Source organism: Thermobia domestica, chromosome 6 (assembly GCF_964235325.1).
Source record: "Thermobia domestica chromosome 6, izTheDome1.hap1.1, whole genome shotgun sequence".
Classification (NCBI taxonomy): Eukaryota; Metazoa; Arthropoda; class Insecta; order Zygentoma; family Lepismatidae; genus Thermobia; species Thermobia domestica.
The window spans coordinates 84457580-84478012 of record NC_137459.1 but is presented as its reverse complement, the minus strand read 5'-3'; the positions used below and the strand labels follow the sequence as shown (position 1 = coordinate 84478012).

The 20433-nt window shown below is 36.2% G+C and overlaps 1 protein-coding gene across 3 annotated transcripts in view; it reads right to left on the bottom strand.

Annotated features, from left to right (window-relative positions):
• Positions 1 to 20433, bottom strand: part of LOC145688085 (intracellular hyaluronan-binding protein 4.S-like) — a 57002-nt gene that overhangs the window by 22362 nt on the left and 14207 nt on the right. For all 3 annotated transcript variants that reach the window (XM_081761815.1, XM_081761813.1, XM_081761814.1), the window contains exons 2-3: positions 13707 to 13836; positions 12198 to 12344 (exon numbers count right to left, since the gene is read on the bottom strand). In XM_081761815.1, the coding sequence (XP_081617941.1) occupies positions 12198 to 12344; positions 13707 to 13836 (277 nt within the window). The remainder of the gene's footprint in view (positions 1 to 12197; positions 12345 to 13706; positions 13837 to 20433) is intronic.

Sequence of the window (20433 nt, the reverse complement as noted above, 5' to 3'; positions counted from 1 at the left end):
AATAGACAATTTCGTCACTTTTCTTTATTGAGGTGCTTCTCAATATCACAGTGAATATTAGAATTTTTCACTCATTCTGACCGTTCAATTTTCACACATTCTGACTCATTCACTACCTAGATATTTGCACATATTTAAGTGCAGTTCACAGAATTCTTACCTAGCACGGATTATTTTCACATTTTATAAAGTAATACCTAAGAATTGGAAATGTTCATAACCTCCTCTATCCTACTGTTCATAACTTAAATGACAATGACAATTCGAGCATAAACAAGAAAAAAGAATGTTAATGCAATGGAAAGCAAGGAATAATGAACATTATTACATATTTTGCGATGATTATACATGTATAGGTCATGTAACCAGGATTGTGCTCCAGGCTCAGGCTTGCCTGATGCGTGTGTTCAACTTCTCGATAATTGGTCAATGTGTCAAGACTTGGAACGCAAAATTCTCGTTTTCTGTATCCACAGTCCGCTGTTTTGTTAAGTAACTCTCATCTTATCCCTCATACTGCAGAACGAAGCCGAAAACCTAAGTAACAAGGAGCAACGCACACCGAAAGCAACCACATGCCAGCCATTAGTTACACGGAAGTTGAGGGTGGGTGCAAGAACCATTACCTTCACGTCATTATCCTGATACGTGAAATTTTAGTTTGTACAAAACTCTTAACATTACGAAAAGCTGAAGTAACTAAGTTATTCTAACTGCAGTAGCACTACACACTATATTGAACATCAAATGAAACTATATTATTCAAAATATTAACTATAACATTATATGGAAAATACTTTTATTTTCAATTGGTATAAATTTTATACTTAGTAAAGATACAGCTATTTCACTGATTACCACAAAGTTAAAATTAATTACGCAAATGGCCGAAAGTAGTAGAAGGAACAGGAGTTATCTTTAGTGCTTAGCAACAGAATGTTCTGCATACCATTCTACCACTGCCAGTCGCCTAGTTGTAACGTTATCCCTTAATCGAAAAAGCTTGTATTCAAACCTAAGGGTGCTATATTTAACCATTTATAATAGGCTTACGATGTCAAGTGTCCAAAAATTTATTTCAATGTTAGAACTCCGTTATATGTTAAGTATTTGGCATAACTAAGGTATTTTACTCCCTAGTAGCAATGAATATCACGCGTATTGAATACACAAGCATCTGTAATTGAACTTTCACTGAATACTGGCACAAATCTATATTTTTATAATTATTAGGATTAACTACAACATGGGATAGTAGATGCTCTAGATTCTTTGAACCTCTATTATATGAAATATTGCTTTTACAAAGCGAACCTCTAGATTACAATCTGCTTATTGTAATAAGTGTCACGAGCCCTCTCCAGATATTTTCATTACACAAGTAGAAATTAAAATTTCAGGTAATTCATGTCTTCTAGATTACAAACAACACTGAACCTTTATTTGTTTAATGTTATTAGTTGATCGAATATATTTCTACCGCACAAAGAAACGACTGTCTAGTAGTTTTATTATTAACGGTTTTGTATATTCCGTGACATTTAACAATTTATAATAGGCTTACGATGTCAAGTGTCCAAAATTTACTGTATTTACCGCAATAGCTACGCATAGAGGTTTTCACACACTCGGCGCTAAGCGCACGGAGTAATCTGAGTCCAGAAGTGTTTTATTTGCAATTACTATATTAATACATTTAACATAATAATATTTCATGGATAATCTGTTCGTACAGTTCTAATTTTTGCAAACTTTTCAATACAATGTAGGAATCAAAAGAATATCAAAATTTCTTTCCGTAATTTTTTTTAAAAGTAGTTCTTGGTGAAATAATGTGATGTTGGTACATTCTCACGTAGTCACATAGCATCACGCATTTACATGAAGTAAGAAAGAATGAACAAGATTTCAAAAGTAATTACTAATGCATTAGTAATAAATGCTTACTAAAAATTTTAATATTCTTTGATTTCTGTAATAATTTGAGAACACTAAAATGGAGACGGGACTGATGAGAATCATTTTTTTAAAACAAAAAAGAAAATAGAGTTGTTTAAAAAAAAAAAGAAAAGAAAGCTTTCACTAATAAAATTTAACTAATGAAAGTAAAGAGTACTTTGTATTTAACAGCAATTCTATGGAAAACACTGACAAAAGCAATCACGATGTGACGACCTGTTCGTCCACAATCTGTTGGATCTCATACGAAATAATTTTTTTCGATTCCCGGCGGGAGCTCATGTGGTTCGGATTCCACGTTAATCAGTAGGTCCACGTCTCCTGTAGCCTCGCTGTTGAAAGGGACGCTAAACTAAAATCAACTCAACTCAACAAAATAAGTTTTGTCAGTTTTCAAGTATCTTTCTTTCAGGTTCAAATAAAACTGAGGACAGAAGCATGGTTACGTTCTACGAGTCCTCTTCTCTTATTTTATCAATACCCTACATGCAAAGTTATAATTTACACAATAAGCAAAATCCACAAAATCTATGCTGTTATAAATCACACTAATAAATTTAATTGGCACGTAACACACACAGGCTTCTAATATTGCCACTGAAGCAAGATTTTAATTCCATGCTTCACTGACTACTACTGTGTACCACAATGAACGTGAAAATAGAAAGCGCAGCTTCCATACAACAAATTTGCTGTAAGTTTTCAATGATATACAAGCACTGTTGGAAACACCACAGAATGACTCCTTCCTCCGTATGAACACCTAGTTGAATAGTAGATTTCAATTCAGCTTCAAACTTCCCTTGCACTGATTTGATGCAATAATACGTCATATCTTCGACAATAGGATAGAAAACTTGTAATAATTTTTAATACTGGTGACCGATTACAGCCTAACAGGAAAAAATGAATAAAAATCATATAGTTCAACTGCCGAAGTATCAATTGTTTTTCCAACTCTTGTTCTCGGTCGTTAAGAGGAGACTAAAGCAAAATTTAAATAACTTCAAAGCTTAGCCCTTTGCACATACATTAACAATAGTAGAAATAATAACTTATTGATCCTGGAATGGAGAAAATTGGAAAATTATCATCCATTTGCCAGTACCTGTCTTTTATTCTCCCGTTTAAACCAAGATACTAAATTTAATATATCCAGAAAATAGCAGGGGGGGGGGTATTAAAATCATTCTCACAACCTATATGGTTACTTAATGTTTGCTTGAGGGATCCCCAGGTTAGCGACGAAACATGGAATTCAGTTCGTTGCCACTCCAGGTATTAGGTTTCCCCTGCCCCATGTGCACAGTTTTGAATGAAAATTTGACTACACAGTACTTACTAGTATGATCTTAACACTTAAAAGCGAATTTCCACATAAAAGTCCCCGTCGATTTTACTCCATGACATTCCTGAAAGATTTTTAATGAAATTGATGTTCAGAAACTAGATATCACTGAAAAACAGCTTTACAACGTAATAATGATTGAGCTAAACAAAGACTTATTTAAGAGCATCAATCAAGGACTAGAAATATTTTCGAGTTTACCCACAATTGAAGAATGTAATAATGTGTCAGATTCGTCAGCATCTCGAAGCATTAGAGATATGACATCATAAATATTACATGTTGCTATGTAAATTTGTATCACATATTTCTGATGTTATGTTAAGTACGAAGAATGAAAAGTGTATAACTAGAGACACACTCAACAGCTTCAACTTCGTAAATTTTCTAATACATGGATTAGAAAAGTGTGTCCCCCATTTCCAAAGAATGTTATACATGAGAGCTGAGCGAACAAACCCAATCGTCGGGCTTCATTGCCTAGTACCATTAGCAAGATAACTTGGAATTCCGATCCAAATAATTTTACATTCACAGCATGGGACGCAGCTAAACAGCTGAAACAGAATTAGACCGACATTGTACGTAGCCTTCTGCTGCTGAATTTCCACTGATACACTAACTTGCTTGAGTTTACTACTCTATAAGCTTCCTTTATGGATAGAACTCTAGGAATTATTTTCCAGAGCCAGCCAACTAATCTGGGGGCATATAAACTCTCCCCCCCCCTGATGTAAACGTTCAAAAACATTTTAAATTTATCTTTCACATAACATTATGAAGTGTTCTCGAAAGGATTTACTTCTCTAGTAATTCAGTGGTAATGCAACAGTTGTGAAATGGAAGACCTAGCTCCAATTATGTGAGTTTAACAAGCTTATATATCTTTTGACCTTTTGACGACCAACTAGGTTCGAGTCGTTCACTACCTTTAGATAGGACGAATTTTCATGTTTATTTGTAAATAAGTTAGTATTACACTTCCTTAAAAACGGTACAAGTAATTTAAATATCGAAATGTGATACCACTTCATTACCAAAAGCTTTTCTAAATTGTATGCGGATGCTTAACTTTTGAATACAATATTAGCTGTTACATGCAAGGGAAAAGTAACATTAGCCTTCTCGATTACTAACAGAAACCGAATGATTTCTAAATAGTACCTATTTGAATATTGCTATATGCTTAATTAGTATTCAAGTGTCTACACGTACCCAACTTGATAAAATAAGATCCGCCGGAACAAAAAGATTCCGAAACAAATATTTAGATAGAGGGTGCACTACTTCAAGTAACTTCTTGAACTGATTACGATAAGTATCAGTCTTTCGAGGTATGCAGTTTTGCTTTTCCGTCATTTTCGGGAGCTTTTAACATTGGACGTACCTAATTTCCACCCAATATTGTTTGACTTTTTTGCTTCTTTCGACGTTCCGTGGTTGCAGATAGCATGTAAGTACACTATTCCAAAATGGGTGCCTACACTGATTATGACTGTTTTGAACTGAAAATTTTCTACGTCCAACTTTGGATATCGTCGGAAAGAGCAAACCAAAGATGCAACGTTCGAGCCCCCAAAGCAACCTTTGCAATCGGGAAGAATTGTGCAGGGGTTTTTCTTTTGAGTGTAGTGCAAAGCTTTAAGTAAAAAATCATTGAAATGCTTAATACGTATTTCAAACTATGTATATATGTGAGCATATGCTGGTTGTCATCTACGTTTCCATATGTAAAAACACTTCGAATGAAAGGAAACACAGCGAACATAGTTCTTGCATCCATAGGACAATGAAAAAGACATAAGAAAAGAAGCATTTGCAGCTGCTCGGCAGGGGTGTTCCTATTAATCAATGGTAAAGCGCGGGACTACTAATCGTAAGGTCGAGTTCGATTCCTGTTTGGGTCAAACTTTTTGGTATGTAATGACATATTCAATGTATGAATAATTATCAGGGTGGAAAACTGACTATATTTTAAAAAAATATATATTTTTTGTTGATTTTTTTATTTAAATAGATTTTTTTTTATTTAAATCAAATCTTTCTCCTCTATAATACAAGTTGCGAACTGAAGAGGAAACAATTAGTATTAAATGTTAATTATGCAACTTAAATGAAAGTATTGGGGTTGAATTCTGAATTAATCCCCAATCATTAACCTATTTCCATCCCAAACAATGTATTTTTTTAAACATTAAGGAAAGAGTACAGCGGGGGACACTTCTAAATGGTACACCTTAGCCGTAAATCTCCATATGGCTGTACCATTTAGAAGTGTCCACCGCTGTACAATAACGTTTATCAACATGACTTTTCTCCCACAAAAGTTACTGACGTATTAAAAAAAGATTCGCCTGAAGTTATAAGATCAGTTTCGGAGAGGGTATATATATATATATATATATATATATATATATATAGATGGTGATCAGAAAAATGGAAACACCTGTAGTTTGCAACACGTCAGATGTATGGGTTGGCAGTGGTGTCATGGCGCCCGCAGCGCCGGACCGCTGGTGGTGGTGTGTTAGGTCGGTCTCCATGCTATATCAGGCGCAGTGGAACAGCAGTGTCCAGTGGCTGCAGCAGACTGAGGTAGTGTAAAATGGGAGACCTCTCAGATTTTCAAAGAGGGCAAATTGTTGGTGCGCGGTTATGTGGAGTGAGTGTGACGGCAGTGGCTACTGTGTTAGGTGTGTCGCGTGGGACAGTGTCGATGGTGATGACGCCCTACACAACACACGGGAAAACCACATCGGGGAAGCGGAACAGAGGGCGGAAGAAAATCATGAGTGACAGGTCACGCCGGGTATTAAAGCGCATTGTCATGCAGAACCGACGTGCCACTGCGGAGCAATTGATGGAGGAACTCAATCAGCACCTCCCCCACCCTGTTTCGACAATCAAAGTCCGCCGCGAATCACATGACATGAACTTACGGGGTCGTGTTGCACGGGCCAAACCGCTCATCAGGGACCATAGTGCTTTCGCACTCCGCAAATGGTACCGCGACCATGCAACTTGGACCGTTGAGGACTGAAAACTTGTGATATGGTCGGATAAGTCATCCTTCACCCTATTCCCAACCACGGGCCGTGTTTGTGTGTGGAGAACGCCCAAAGAAGCTTATGATCTGCAGTGTCTCCGCCCAACTGTGAAACATGGCGGCGGCTTGCTGATGCTGTAGGCCGCCATATCATGGTTTACATTGGGTCCTGTGGTCACACTTAGCGGACGAATCACTGCCAACGATTATGTCGCAGTTTTAGGAGACCACTTGCATCCTATGCTCCGGATGTTGTTCCCGGACAATGACGCCATCTTCCAGGATGATAATGCACCCATTCACATAGCTGGCGTTGTTGCAGCGTGGTTTGAGGAACATCGGGATGAAGTTCAACACCTCCCCTGGCCCGCCCGATCCCCAGATCTCAACATAATTTAACATCTGTTATCCGTCTTGGAAACACGACTCCGGCGACGATTTCCACCTCCATCCTCTCTCACAGAACTGGCCGACGCCCTGCACGAGGAATGGTGTAAAATTCCACTTGCTACCATTCACGACCTCTATGCCTCCATCCCACGTCGCATCAAGGCTGTTCTGAAGGCGAAAGGTGGCCCGACACCATATTAATCAGGTAAGTTGCAATTTCGTTCAGGCGTTTCCATTTTTCTGATCATCTGTATATATAGTAATTTCAGGACATAATAAGGGTGTCTCGACAGTTAAGGGAAGCTCCGTTTTTCCTGGTAGTAGAAGAGTGCTTCAAAGGCTTCGTCATGCTGGGTTACGTAGTGGTGTTGCTGCCGTGGAGGAAAAACTCTCGAACAAAAACTACCTCTCGCATTTGTACAGTCCGCAGCAAAAAACCTGCAACATGAGCATTTAAGTTAATTGTGAAACGACAAAGTATTTCGCTCCAAAATAAGTGTGCAGGGGAAGACTCCGAGGTTTCTCCTGGCGTGATTCGTGCCACTCAGACGTTATGTTGATTCCCTGTTCTGTTAGGCGCAGTTTCACAAACTTACATGCTCATGGTGCAGGATTTTTGCTGTGGACTGTACATGCGAATGTGGTTCGCCAACTGGGAAAATGTTTTCTCAGACGAATCCGTATTCACAATATCGAATGAAAGGAGCGCATAACATACCATAATCGTACTATACGTCACATACCTGATACGCAAAAGGAATTTGGGAATTTCCCGATCTGATTGCCGTTAGTGCTGAGAAAATAGAGGTATATCCTTAGTTATTTCCTTAAGTGAAGCGTTTTCGATTTGCAAATAACTGACATTGATTGTATTAACACGCAAGTATGTACTACGGAAACGATGGTAATGTAGTTTCATTGCTTTTTGTTTCAAATTACAGTTGAATATCGTTACAGCAAATTTGACATTTCAGGGATTTTGGTTAAAAATCTGGGTTAACACTACATAGTTCCGAGAAACGAGAGAATAGTGAGGTGATGATTAGCACTCTTAACGAACCGCCCGAACAGTGGACTTTCCAGTAAAGAAGACTTCTTAGCAGGTGTACAAGGAAAATTTTGTTTCCAATCCTTGTTGTATGCTTTCCGGAAGTTGGCCGGCCGTCTGACTGGGAGCCTTCTAAATGCAGTTTCAAACGGTCTATACCGAGTGGGAATTTCGTTGTTGTAAATATGTTCCTGACAATCACTTTTCACATTGTTGCCAACGCAAAGCTTTAACGTTCTCCTGTAATAAATTCCAACCACAAACATGAAACCGCATGGATAACTTCAGGTGCACTGATGAACTAAACTCTTTCGTCCCCTTGCATTTACATTTCTGTACGTAATTGACGAAATTCTTTCACACACTGTCAGACACATCCATGCCCTGCCTCCAGTTACTATCAACTTCTAATAAACTTCATCCAGGTGGCACTCGTACTGCAGTGGTCTTTCCTTTGCGCGACATCGTTGGTTTTCAGCACAAACATTCGCTTCATGGACTATCAAAAGATGTAACTGTTGTGAACGACATGTTGGATACTTGATTGGGGTACGGAAAAATGGCCATAGCACGTTGTGTCAGTCTCAACGCCGTGAATCTCTTAATTTCGCAATACACTGGTAGTATCACCTTCAATCGGGTTTATTTCAAACGTGACAGTGATATACAGTCCTGGGCGGCCGTACTGTACTTCGTCGCACTACAGCATTCAATGGAGTACCGTTGATGCGGGCTACTTGGACCCAATTTTGCAATAAATTGGTTCTTTCGGCCTGTTTTCATCCACGAAAACTCGAAAGTTATTGTCATAACCCATATTAAGTGGAACTACAGGCTTTATTGTACATATCGAAGACAGTTTTAGTTACGTATATTGAAAACAAAGCACAGGCGATTATTGTAAAAAATGAGTCCAAGTAAGACTCGCGTTCGGGCTACTTGAACCCACCCCCATATTTTCCTTAAAAAAAAAAAAAACATTGAAATCTCCTCTGAGACTAAGTAGGACGTAGGTGTTCCAAGAACAACACTTTTTATTTACTGCAAACCACAAAGAGAACATGTTAAGAGATACTATCAAATATGACTGTAATAGCTGATTACGTTTTCTTCTACAGCTGCACGAGCCCTATCTATATTAGCAGTGAATCTAGTCCTTGACTGGAGGTGCAGTTTCTAAAATAGCTTCACCCAATCTCGACTGGGAAGATAGTCTTAGAAAGCAATGACAGTTCTCCCATGCGTAGCTAAATAGGACTTCACAATAAATCTAAAATCAAGTTAATTAACGAGGAATCCGAAATCACAAACTTTATGAAGATGACTAGCGAAGGCTAATTCTTCTTCTTCTTCTTCAGTGAACACTTTCAGATGGCCTGGATTCTGCCATGACCTGTTCTTTAATCTTCTTTCTATGGTGGAACGACTTATCTTGAAGTGAGCTTCTGTTTCTTTCTGTGACATTTTCCCCGACTGAATTGCTGGTAAACATTCTTCAAGCTGTTATGAAAAATAGCATACTTTCGACCTGCAGGCAATCTTTTATATTGATGTACCATTTTGTACCGGTATCCTTAAGGGGGTAGACTACTAAATATTTTTGAAAAACTAATAATTTTTCTTTTGCCCGTTTTTCGTAAGTGGAAAGAGGTAATAAAATGTAACTTACTACAATAATAGATAATGTTATTCTACACCCGAAAATACGAATCGGAAGAATTTTCAGTGTTGCCATCCATAGAAATTACAGTGTGACCAGAATTTGAATTACTCAAAAATCTAGATAAAGGCAGCGACTAGAAAAATGAACTCAACGGTAATTGATGACTTATCATGCTGTCTACCTTTCTTGTTTACTACTTTTTAAAAAATGTTTCTACTTATTTTGTAATAACTTATTTATTTTGTAATAATTTATGTAAGTTTTATAAAATAAATAGATATGTTATTAAAAAAGTAGTAAACAAGAAAGGTAGACAGCATGATAAGTCATCAATTACCGTTGAGTTCATTTTTCTAGTCGCTGCCTTTATCTAGATTTTTGAGTAATTCAAATTCTGGTCACACTGTAATTTCTATGGATGGCAACACTGAAAATTCTTCCGATTCGTATTTTCGGGTGTAGAATAACATTATCTATTATTGTAGTAAGTTACATTTTATTACCTCTTTCCACTTACGAAAAATGGGCAAAAGAAAAATTATTAGTTTTTCAAAAATATTTAGTAGTCTGCCGCCTTAAGGAAACAATGAAAAGTCCTTACTTGTGTGACACGTGACAACAGACCTATAATTTTCATTGATAAAGTATGGGGTGGGATAAAGATAACAAAAGATATGGTGGGACAAAATATACATGTTTTCCAGGTCATATGTACACACTTCATAAATAATGCAATTACGCACATATTTTATTGTATGAGAAACTTTACCATGTCAGTTTCATTAACCTATATGTAACTACTTATGTGTTTATTTGCAAGGAACTGGAACCAATGCTAAGTAGTGTCCACACATAAAAGTTTGGCGGTCAATAAATACACTTTTCGTCAACGACGCTTCTCACCAATGCTGCTAAATCGTAGCCTACCACAGAACTAGTTTCAATGTGTATACGTCTGCATTATGACCCCATCTAACGGATCTAACTGAACTCAGTCATTATTGCATTGAATATGGGACTTTAAACGAATTTTTGGTATGGGTCCAAGTAGCCCGCAATTACGGTATCCAAAAACAATTTATGTTCACGACACCGTATAACTATCATTATATGAATGTACATCGAGAAATATTACAATCTAACCTTCCCAGAATAAATTTTAGCACCATTAGACTTAGAACAGAGTTACCACTATTGTTATCAGTAGTGTAACTTTCAAGTTTCAGTACTGTGACTGCAGGATATCAGTCATTTGCACTGCGCCTATAGAATAGCCTGGCCATCATAAAAATATACACTAGGCCACCAACAAAAGCGCACAAAATTCGTTCGATGAAAGAAAGAAAAAAAAAAAAACAGATTGCAGGATTACAAGCAACTAAGACAACCTAACGACACCACGCCATTTTATAGACAATCCATTGGAGAACAGTTCCAATTTTTTTTTTTTTTTTTTTTCTGAAGTAAAAATAGTTCTCTTTTTACACATATCCTAACACTTATGAAAAGATACTTTGCAGTGTACCGCTACTTCGGTTTAAGTTCGTATTTCAAACTCAGAGTTACTCAGCTAACATCTCGAAAACTTAAAAAGCCAGTTCCCAGTCATAACTCTCCTATGCAAAATAGTTCAGTGGGGAAAAATCGAGTAGCGTATCCCACGAGGGTACAGGCTGATTGTTACAAATATTCCTAATATCTCAAATTATTAGTATTGCTGTATCACTTATAGATATAAAAATAGTTATTTATCCGACTATAATATTGAAGTCCGTCTGCTTTACCATCTTTTCATTCCTTCCCGTGTAAAGATAGAGTTCTAAAATTCACAAAATTATGAAAAACTTTTTAACCCGAACTTAACTCAGGTTGCGGGACCTATAATTATGAATATGTAGTGTGTACAACACGCTAATAGTACTCTTACTTAAGTGTTACACTAATTACTCCCCCTCCTCTTTCCTCGCGTGCCAAATTCACGCTTCATTAATTTGACTTCAAGTTCATAATGTTCCATGGAAAGAAAGAAACAACAGAATTAAAGGAAAACATACATGACATTCGCTATCACAGTTTCCTTGTATTAATGTAGAAAAGCATTACTACAGATCGCGTACTCAGCTGAGTGTGGTATGGTCAAGCTCATCAACAACCAACACTAAAGCGCGAATTTCGGAAACTGCAATTGTCATAAGGGTAAATACATGTTCTTCGGATCGAATTTGTTGTAAAATACTTGCTTATGCTTAACAGAAGACTTGCTTATAATGTTCCTCATGATTAAAAACGGAAATGTCGTGTTTAACGCAATTCAGATACATACAAACCACTATTCTTGTAAATAGGCCTTCCGTTAAAACAAACTATGGTATTTACAGCCTGACTTTTTTATATTTTGTTTTACTGACGTGTTGCATTCGAGATGTTAGTACCTCCCCCCCCCCCACACACACACTGGTCTAAACAGCCGAAATCTGAACCAAAGGCCAGGAACAGCGAAGAAAAGCATGTCTCCAGTTAAATCACAACGATCCCAAATATGTTCAAATTACTGGCAAGCGAAACGTTTAATTCTATTCGAAATTTAAGCGAAACTAAGTTTGTCCACATTATGAAAATGCCTCTCATGCATTTATTTCAGCTTTATACTAATCACTGAAAACAAGACTTTTCCCTTGATAAAGGAAGATTTCTAGACAGAATTCCTGTTGGATCGTAAATACAAGTCAGGAAAGAAACCAACCTCTTATCTGATCCAGATTGACGATCGAATTCCCTTTTGCCACGTATATCATAGCCACCTCTACCACGTCCTCGTCCACGGCCAGCACCACGTCCAGTTCCTCTGCCCCGAGCACGCTGCGAGTCGCCAGATTCAAACCTTGGTTCCCTACAAAAGAAAAGTTCACTGGGTGAACAAAAAATGTGTATTATCATCTACCTACATCTACCTATTCTTTTAAATATTACAATATTACAGAATTTAAGTATTTATCACTACTCTATAATTCTCTAGTACTTACGAAATATTTAGTACAGCAAATCCGAGTTTGAGACTGTATATCATTGAACAAATTAACAAGGACGTAATCCGTGAAGATTTATTATTATTTAATTTGGGAAGATCAACGTAAAAGACTTGAAATAGTCAAACATTCTTAACACTAACACTGGAGTATATAAAATTATTAATATACAGTGAACACAAACAAGAAGCACATTAATTCCATGCAGCTACTGAACTACATGAACTTTTAAACCTAATAACTGTGCTTTTAAAAGTCACACATGACTAGTCATGTTCAAAGTAAGCAAAAAATTTATGCAAAGTTTGAGAGAGAGAAAAAAGAAGTGAATTTCCTAACAAATTATTCAGCATTACTCTCTAACTGTAACTTACTATCTATACAGAAAACTAAAATATTTATCCCATTAAATTATTCAGAATGTTAAAATTGATCAATTAAACGTAACTCATGTTACCATCACACCCCTTACACTTACTGTCCGTTGTTGAGGACAAAGTTGAAATTAAGTCCTCAAAGTTACACAAACAAAATTTTCAGTTCTCTAATGAATGTTCTTAAAACCTGAAAACGCACATGATTATCCCAATCCTTCTACCACTGTGTATTGTTACTATTCCTCAGAGTACGCCACATTTTGGTCTGCACCCACCACTGAAGTTTTATTTTCCAAGCTGCGTGTTCTAGTGATTTTAATGCTCTAACAGCATACACCAGGAAAACTGAACTGTTCGATTAAGAATTTTCTGTATACGCAAACCGGTATCTGCAACCTATAGCAGGCTCGGAAAAAAACAACCTCAAACAATTAACATTCATGTACACTCATGTCCAAAATTAGTGTCGCATATCTATAAATATGTTGTTGTAGGAATATAATTTGATAACGTATTCGCCCTGTATTTCTTATAATGTTAGTATGTTTATAATCGGCAAAGACATGTATGTGGCAAATTTCATATGAAAAGAGCAGTAAATAAGAATAAAACTAAAATAAAACTTTCTTGTCCATTTAGCAATATTTTGTTTTATTCACTCTAATTTTTGTATTTATAATTCTTTTCCTATGAAATTTACCACAAATACATATTTCCCGATTATACACATAGTATTAAAATTATCCTGCAAAATCATCACGAAATTATATTCTTACAAGACAGTTCTAGATATGTGACAATCATTTTGGACATGAGTGTACATATCAGAAAAATGTGAGCTGCAATTACCTAAATTCAGCAGTTGGTGCAGGTCTCTCCTCTCGGTTACGCCGGTTATTTCTCTCTTCCCTCGTTTCGCTACCAACAAATTTGACATTTCGTTCTGTTGCCGGCCTCGGAACCTTTGGCTTATTCCCTTCTGCAAGATTGAAATTACGATATAGGTAATGCAAACTTTCAAAAACTAAAATCAAAGCTTTAAAACAATTTTAAATTGCACATGTCTAATAAATTTTCATCAATCCAAGTAACAATAGTATAAATACACTACAAATAATTCTAATAAAGTTCACAAACATTAATTTCAATTACAAGAGAATAACTTATTCGGTAAGCAGAGAGAACGAACCTAATTGAGCATGAACCTGAGTTCGTAGCTTGCTTTCAGCGGTAAAAAACAAAAAAAAATCAAATTAGTATTGTCCGGTACGTGTATTCATATCGCAGAATTTTCAAACTTGTTATATTTAGATTTGTATCACAAAGATACAGGAACACATACGTATATAGTTCCAACAAACTTTAAGTGCTTATCTTCACCTCTTTGTTCTTCTATTCACAACTTTTAATATTTCTGGCCTACAATATTTTCTATATTTTTCATATTTACATACAGTTTGAACAACTATCTAGAAACTTCCCTGTAACTTTTAAACTGAACTCCTGCCTTGCGCTACGAAATAACTATTCTTGTTTAAGATGTTTATTCATTTTTTGTTTCGGTCATCACTACGATCATGGTTAAAGAGATACCGAAATAATATTTAAAAAGATCATAAACAAGAACAGAGTTGGTGGTCCAGTCCGCAACAAAAAACCTGCAACATGAGCATGTAAGTTTGTGAAACGACGAAGTTTTTGCTCCAAAATAAGTGTGCATGGGAAAACAATGAGGTCTCTTGCGTGATTCGTGCCTATTAGACATGTTGATTTCCTGCTTTGTTAGGTGTAGTTTAGCAGTAAACTTACATGTTCATGTTGCATGTTTTTTTGCTGCGGACTGTACAAAGTAGTTTATTTTGAAAATAATCACCCTAGAGCAAAATTCAAAAATTATAGAATAAGTAATTTCGCATCATGCCAGTATCTATAACGCGGTATGGACATACTGCTCAATACTGCCAGATTAACGTAACAATGTGGCCAATACAAGTTATATTTCCTCAAATTACACTATGGTAATTATTGTATTTGAAATCATCATCTTACAATAATAAACTTCTTATTTAGTGTTACAGTATTAGAAACTGCTATTTTAGAAACCTGCGGCAATGTTGTAGAACACAGGTCCTCCTTCCCATTTAGCTGTAATAAAGACAGAAAACAACGTGCCCTGCGGGGCTCTAACCAGCCTTCATTCGCTCACGCTTGCTCGGCAATACTATGTGAATTAAAGTTCGGTACAGAAAGAACCAACCTACCTACTAATCTATATAGGGGAGGGGGGGTTTTAGAACATTCCCGAAGCCTGCACAATAATAACGCGATTGAGATGGACATACTAATGCATCTAAAGTACCTTAGGGTAGAATATTAGTTTGCTTTTTATATTATATATTGATTTAATACGGTTAAATACGCCAACTGTCTAATGTACACTGATGACAAATTATTTATCGAAGAAAAAACCAAGGATGGCGTATGTCTTCAAGATATTGATCAACCGTATAACTGGTCGGTAAGAAATAGACTTCAATCTAATGTCAAGAAGTATAATTACATTATACTTAGTAATATTAAGCATAGTTTATTGGTTTCAAAATTATACGTGGAATACATAGTAAAAGTGCATACAAACAATTACGTTTTATTAGCAGAAATGCAGCAACCTTTAAAACAATTGATTCTAGTAAGGCTTTACTTAATAGTTCAGAAGTTGGATTACGGATCCTTAATAAGAACAATTTTTGCCTTCTCTCATTCCAATAAAATAGAAGCAAATTCAGAAACATTTTCTACGTTACTTGTATGTCCACAAATAAGTGTCAGCTGTAAGACATGGAATATTGTCAAAATTTGTTAAATGAATTTTGTTATACCGCAATTATCTACTACACAAAAAATAAATCTCCCAATAATTTTATACAAACTGGTTAAAGGTATATCTGATAATAGTTCGTTTTTGAGCTTGCTTTTTTTTTTTTTTTTTAATAGAAAAATGGCGAATACTCCACAAAGATACTTATATGACACACCTCGAAGGAAGCATTAGAGAAATTCACCATTTGTTCGAATGTGCAAAGCACGTCCTAGAAATTGTTGCAATTAGATTTTGATGTCATTTCAAACTTACTGTCAATTATTGGGACAAAATATTTCATATTTTCTCTTAAGCTTTTCCTTTTTTAAATTGATTGCATAATCTTCACCAATATTCCTATTATTTCTTCTAAAATTATTTTAATCTAAAACTGCTTATTTATTAACAATTTTAGGCCATTAGATTGTAAAATATATTGTTCATATCTTCTATAAAAAGAATATATTCTCTGTTGAAAACAAAATCTCAGTAACAGTTTACGAGATAAACTGCTATAAAATGCATCATGATCTTTATGTCTATTAAAAAAAAAAGTTACGCCCCACAGTTATGCCGGCTAGGGTAAAGGTGACTGCTAAGAAGAATGAAACGGTGGAATGAAGAAAGTGGGTAGAAATTGGAGAACCGAGAAAACCCACGCACACGATATTTGTCCACCACAAAGTTCACTTGGTGCGAGGTGGGACCGAACTAAGGATCCCATGCACCAGAGGTTAAAGCTCTAACACTGTGCCATCTCGGCCCCTTACGTCTATTTAAATCCATCTGTGACTGGACGCGATAATTATCTTTAAGTAGTTTTTCGAAATAAGAAGAAAGTCGAACTTTTAATCCTTAAACTTTTTCTTTCCTATTCATTCGAAATAATATATTTGACAATAAGGTACTTTGGATATGCAATGTCCTATCTGTTCCACTTGCGGTATTATCGTTGTATAGGCCTCCAAAATTTGGAAGTCTGCGATACTGTAGCGTCTCCAGTTCAACACTGAATAATAAATGTGATAGTAAGTTTTAGATATGAAATATTTAATAAACGTTATTTCAAAATAATACAACTATAACCAGTTGTAAACATTTACTATGGTGGTATTGCAGTATGTTGAACTGTCCCCCCCCCCCCCCCCGTTTGCTTCGTACAAAATGTCACTGCTTTTTTCGTTCAAAAAGTTACATAGGTCCTTGCAGAAAAATGGTTTACAAATTTCAAAACTAAAATTTTGAACCAGTAAAAATTCCTAAGATACAAACTGAACCATTACTTACATTGGACGCGTGCGCTAGTGTTGACATTTATACAATACGGTAACTAGTTATAGAATAAAAATATCAGTGTCCCGCTCACTTATAATAAAAAAAAAATGTCCGCTAAGAATGGAAGTAGCTCATCTTTCTGCCTGTGACGACAGATGTCGCTCGAGTGTAAATAATTTCCAGATTTAAATCTTGTCGAACTTAAACTGCATGATTTCAATTTAACTATTTCAAAATAGGACAAAGGTTGTAGTCATCTTTAGATTTAAGCATCTTAATATTCGTACATTCCTAGAGCAATATATTCTGATGATCTCAATGCAACTTAAACTTTATAGTTTTAATTTAATTATTTGAAAATGGATTGTAACGATACTGAGCGTGAGCGTACTTAGTTGTTTATTAAGGCAAAGGGCGTAGCCATATTTTTTGTGTAACAACTAGTTAATTGGCGGTCATACGAAGAAAAAAAGTTACATGTAAACCATTAGAGCTCCTAATTAGGCACGATTTTAACCTACAGTGTCAGCAGGCCAAAGGTTCGGTCGTAACAACTAGTTTAAAATAATAAATAAAATATTAATATGAGGAAATCACTGAACTTAGCCTGAGAAACTACAGGAAACCACATTCAGTTAACCACAGACATTTTTCAAAATCGCACTTGGTACGACATTTTTAATTAGTATGACAAATTTTGGTTATTTTTCCAGTTACTACACGAAGAAAATATCATCCGCCCGATCACTTTTTTTTTTTACCTACTTGGTCTTGATCATATGGACCTGACCTAACGCCATGCCAACAACTTAATAACCCTCATATCTTACCTCTCACATACTCTAACATGGCATAATACTTGAAATACCTCATATACTGTTACGGCAATTTTATAAGCACTAATTTCTGTAGATATCTAGTTTAATTCTTCATGGCATACTGAACTGTGGCAGCACATCACATGAAATTACGTAAGGAGTGTTCAACTAGATCAAGCAGACTTTTTCCTCCTCCCATCCGATGATGTAATAAAACCTTTACTCCAGTTTATCGCACTACTTTCAATCTACGGGGAAAAAGCAATTGCTATGCCTGTTCTCTAACTCGTACCTTACTCCATTCGCTAAACTGAGTCTTTCGCGTACCTCAGGCTTGTCTCAGACAAACTAATAATGAATTATAAACTACATGCGAGTAGCTGAGGAAAGTTGAAGTGAAACAGACCAATTCACTAAAATCAAACCGTATCTAATGAGCGAAGCAAGCGCCAAGCTGTTAATTCCTTACAGTTTAGTAATTTCGCCTGCACTTTTCAAGCCAGACAAGTTTATCATAGTAATCTAAGTCACTTCAGGTTCTTAATGCAGATATATGTCCGGTCGATCGTGAAATGCACTAAGCGATTTGTATTTTCCGAAAGCAATACACAATTCTGTAGCGTTGTCTGGTGGTACAAAACAGCTACTTGTCCTCGTCCCCTCAAATCATCATCTAAGGTACTCTGCCATTATTGGGAAGTCACTTTCCGCAACTGAGTAGCTTCCATGCTCTCCAGCTAACCTCTCCATCTTCACGTATGATTTTTCTGCTTTGATACCGTCCATTAACTGCAGCTTCCTTCACCCTATTCCTCCCTTTCCTGCCATCATACCCTCTAGCACTAGTTATACAGTTCCTTTTTACCGAACGTCAAAATTTTTTCGATATCTGAATGTCTTGTTTTCTGCCCCACCATTTCTAACACCCTCTCATTCGTTTTTTCATCGACCAAGCTAATTATATTCATTATTCTTCACATTCACATTTCGAAAGCTTTCAGCCGTTTTTAATCACTTTTCTGTAATGTATGTTTCTGGCCCATGAGAAAACAGTACTCCACATGAAGCATTCTATGAGTGTCCTAACTCATTATTCAAGGTCCGCAATATACTTTTCCTCCTCCCAAAGTCTTCTCCATTCTTATCCTTGTTACGTTCACACTTCATATCAATACTACTAACCAGGTATCGAACACTAGTCACCTGTTTTAGCCCCCCCTCCACTTTCTATATTCGACACTGACCAGTTCGCTCCAATCACATGGCATTTGTCTTTATAACATTTATTTTCATCCCATATTCATCACAGCACTGCCTCTAGTCTTCTAACACCTTACTAATTTTCTTCTCAGCGCAACAAGAGTCGTATCTGCAAACCGTGTGCACCTAATAATTCTACCTGCTACCGAAAAATCAGTCCTCATTATGAAGGCTCTTTCATTATCAGCAACATATATTATGTTGGCAAGAGCACTATGTCGAATTCATCTTACAATTGCACACTCCCCTATCATTTTCTCCACAATTCTAACAGTTAGGCCCGCGATCCTACGAAATCTCTTACAAGAGATTCGAAATCTGTCCTAGAGTCAAAATCCCAACATGTATGGCATCAGATCGCATGTCATTTCCTGTGTTCTGAACGATCCTATGAGACTTCTCTTGTTTGGAGCACGCTCTATTTCGAAAAGAAAATTCGTAAGATTTCGATTTAAGCGACATCAGGTGAGAAATTGTGCAAACAAGTTAAAATAAACAGCTGATGCGGTATATTTTGCCAATATATCTTCAGATCGTGCAGCTTTACTGTTGGTGCACCACCCGAAATAATTGTTGAAAAATTATAATTTGTCACTCATATCCTTATCATTTCCTAAATGATTTGCGCTGAGCGAATGAAAATCTCCCATGGTATAGATAAAATTCAAGGGGACCATCAAAAGCTATTATTGAGAAACTACAATTATTTTATGATTTGCCTGTAATATATGGCGTCCGAATATATAAAAACCAGTGCAAGAAACATAAACCAACCTTTGCTATGTGGCCACCGGAAAGCACGAATGCTACCTAACCGACTCAGAGCAGGCACGTGAGCGAAGGTAGTGAAAACGAGTGGGTTTTGGCAATGATACGAGATTGAATAGCACTCTTCATGGTATCATGCTAGTAGCTAAATTAAAACTTCTGTAAATTGTGCAAAATTACACCGGTGGTGGAAAATAGTATTACTGGTCAATTTTTATATGCACTAGCTAAGGTAAATGTTTCACAGAAGGGGACGAGGAGAACGTAAAATCCCCAGAATTTAAAGAAATGGATGATGCAAGTACTTAGACCTAACAAAACCTAATAAAATCTAACCTAATGAAACTAAACTTAATATTAAAAGAAAAAAGCGAAATTGTATAATTTTTTGAAAATTATGCTGGACCCCTATACTAATATAATCTAACATAACCGGAACTAACCTATTCCAATTTAAATGTAAACAGAAACTACCGAAATTGTAACATTTCTTAGAAAAAAATAGCTGAACTCCTACTAAACATCGTCCCTCACGTATAATAATTTTACACTAGTAAACTTACACTTGTAAACGTAACATGTAGGCGTATTACTT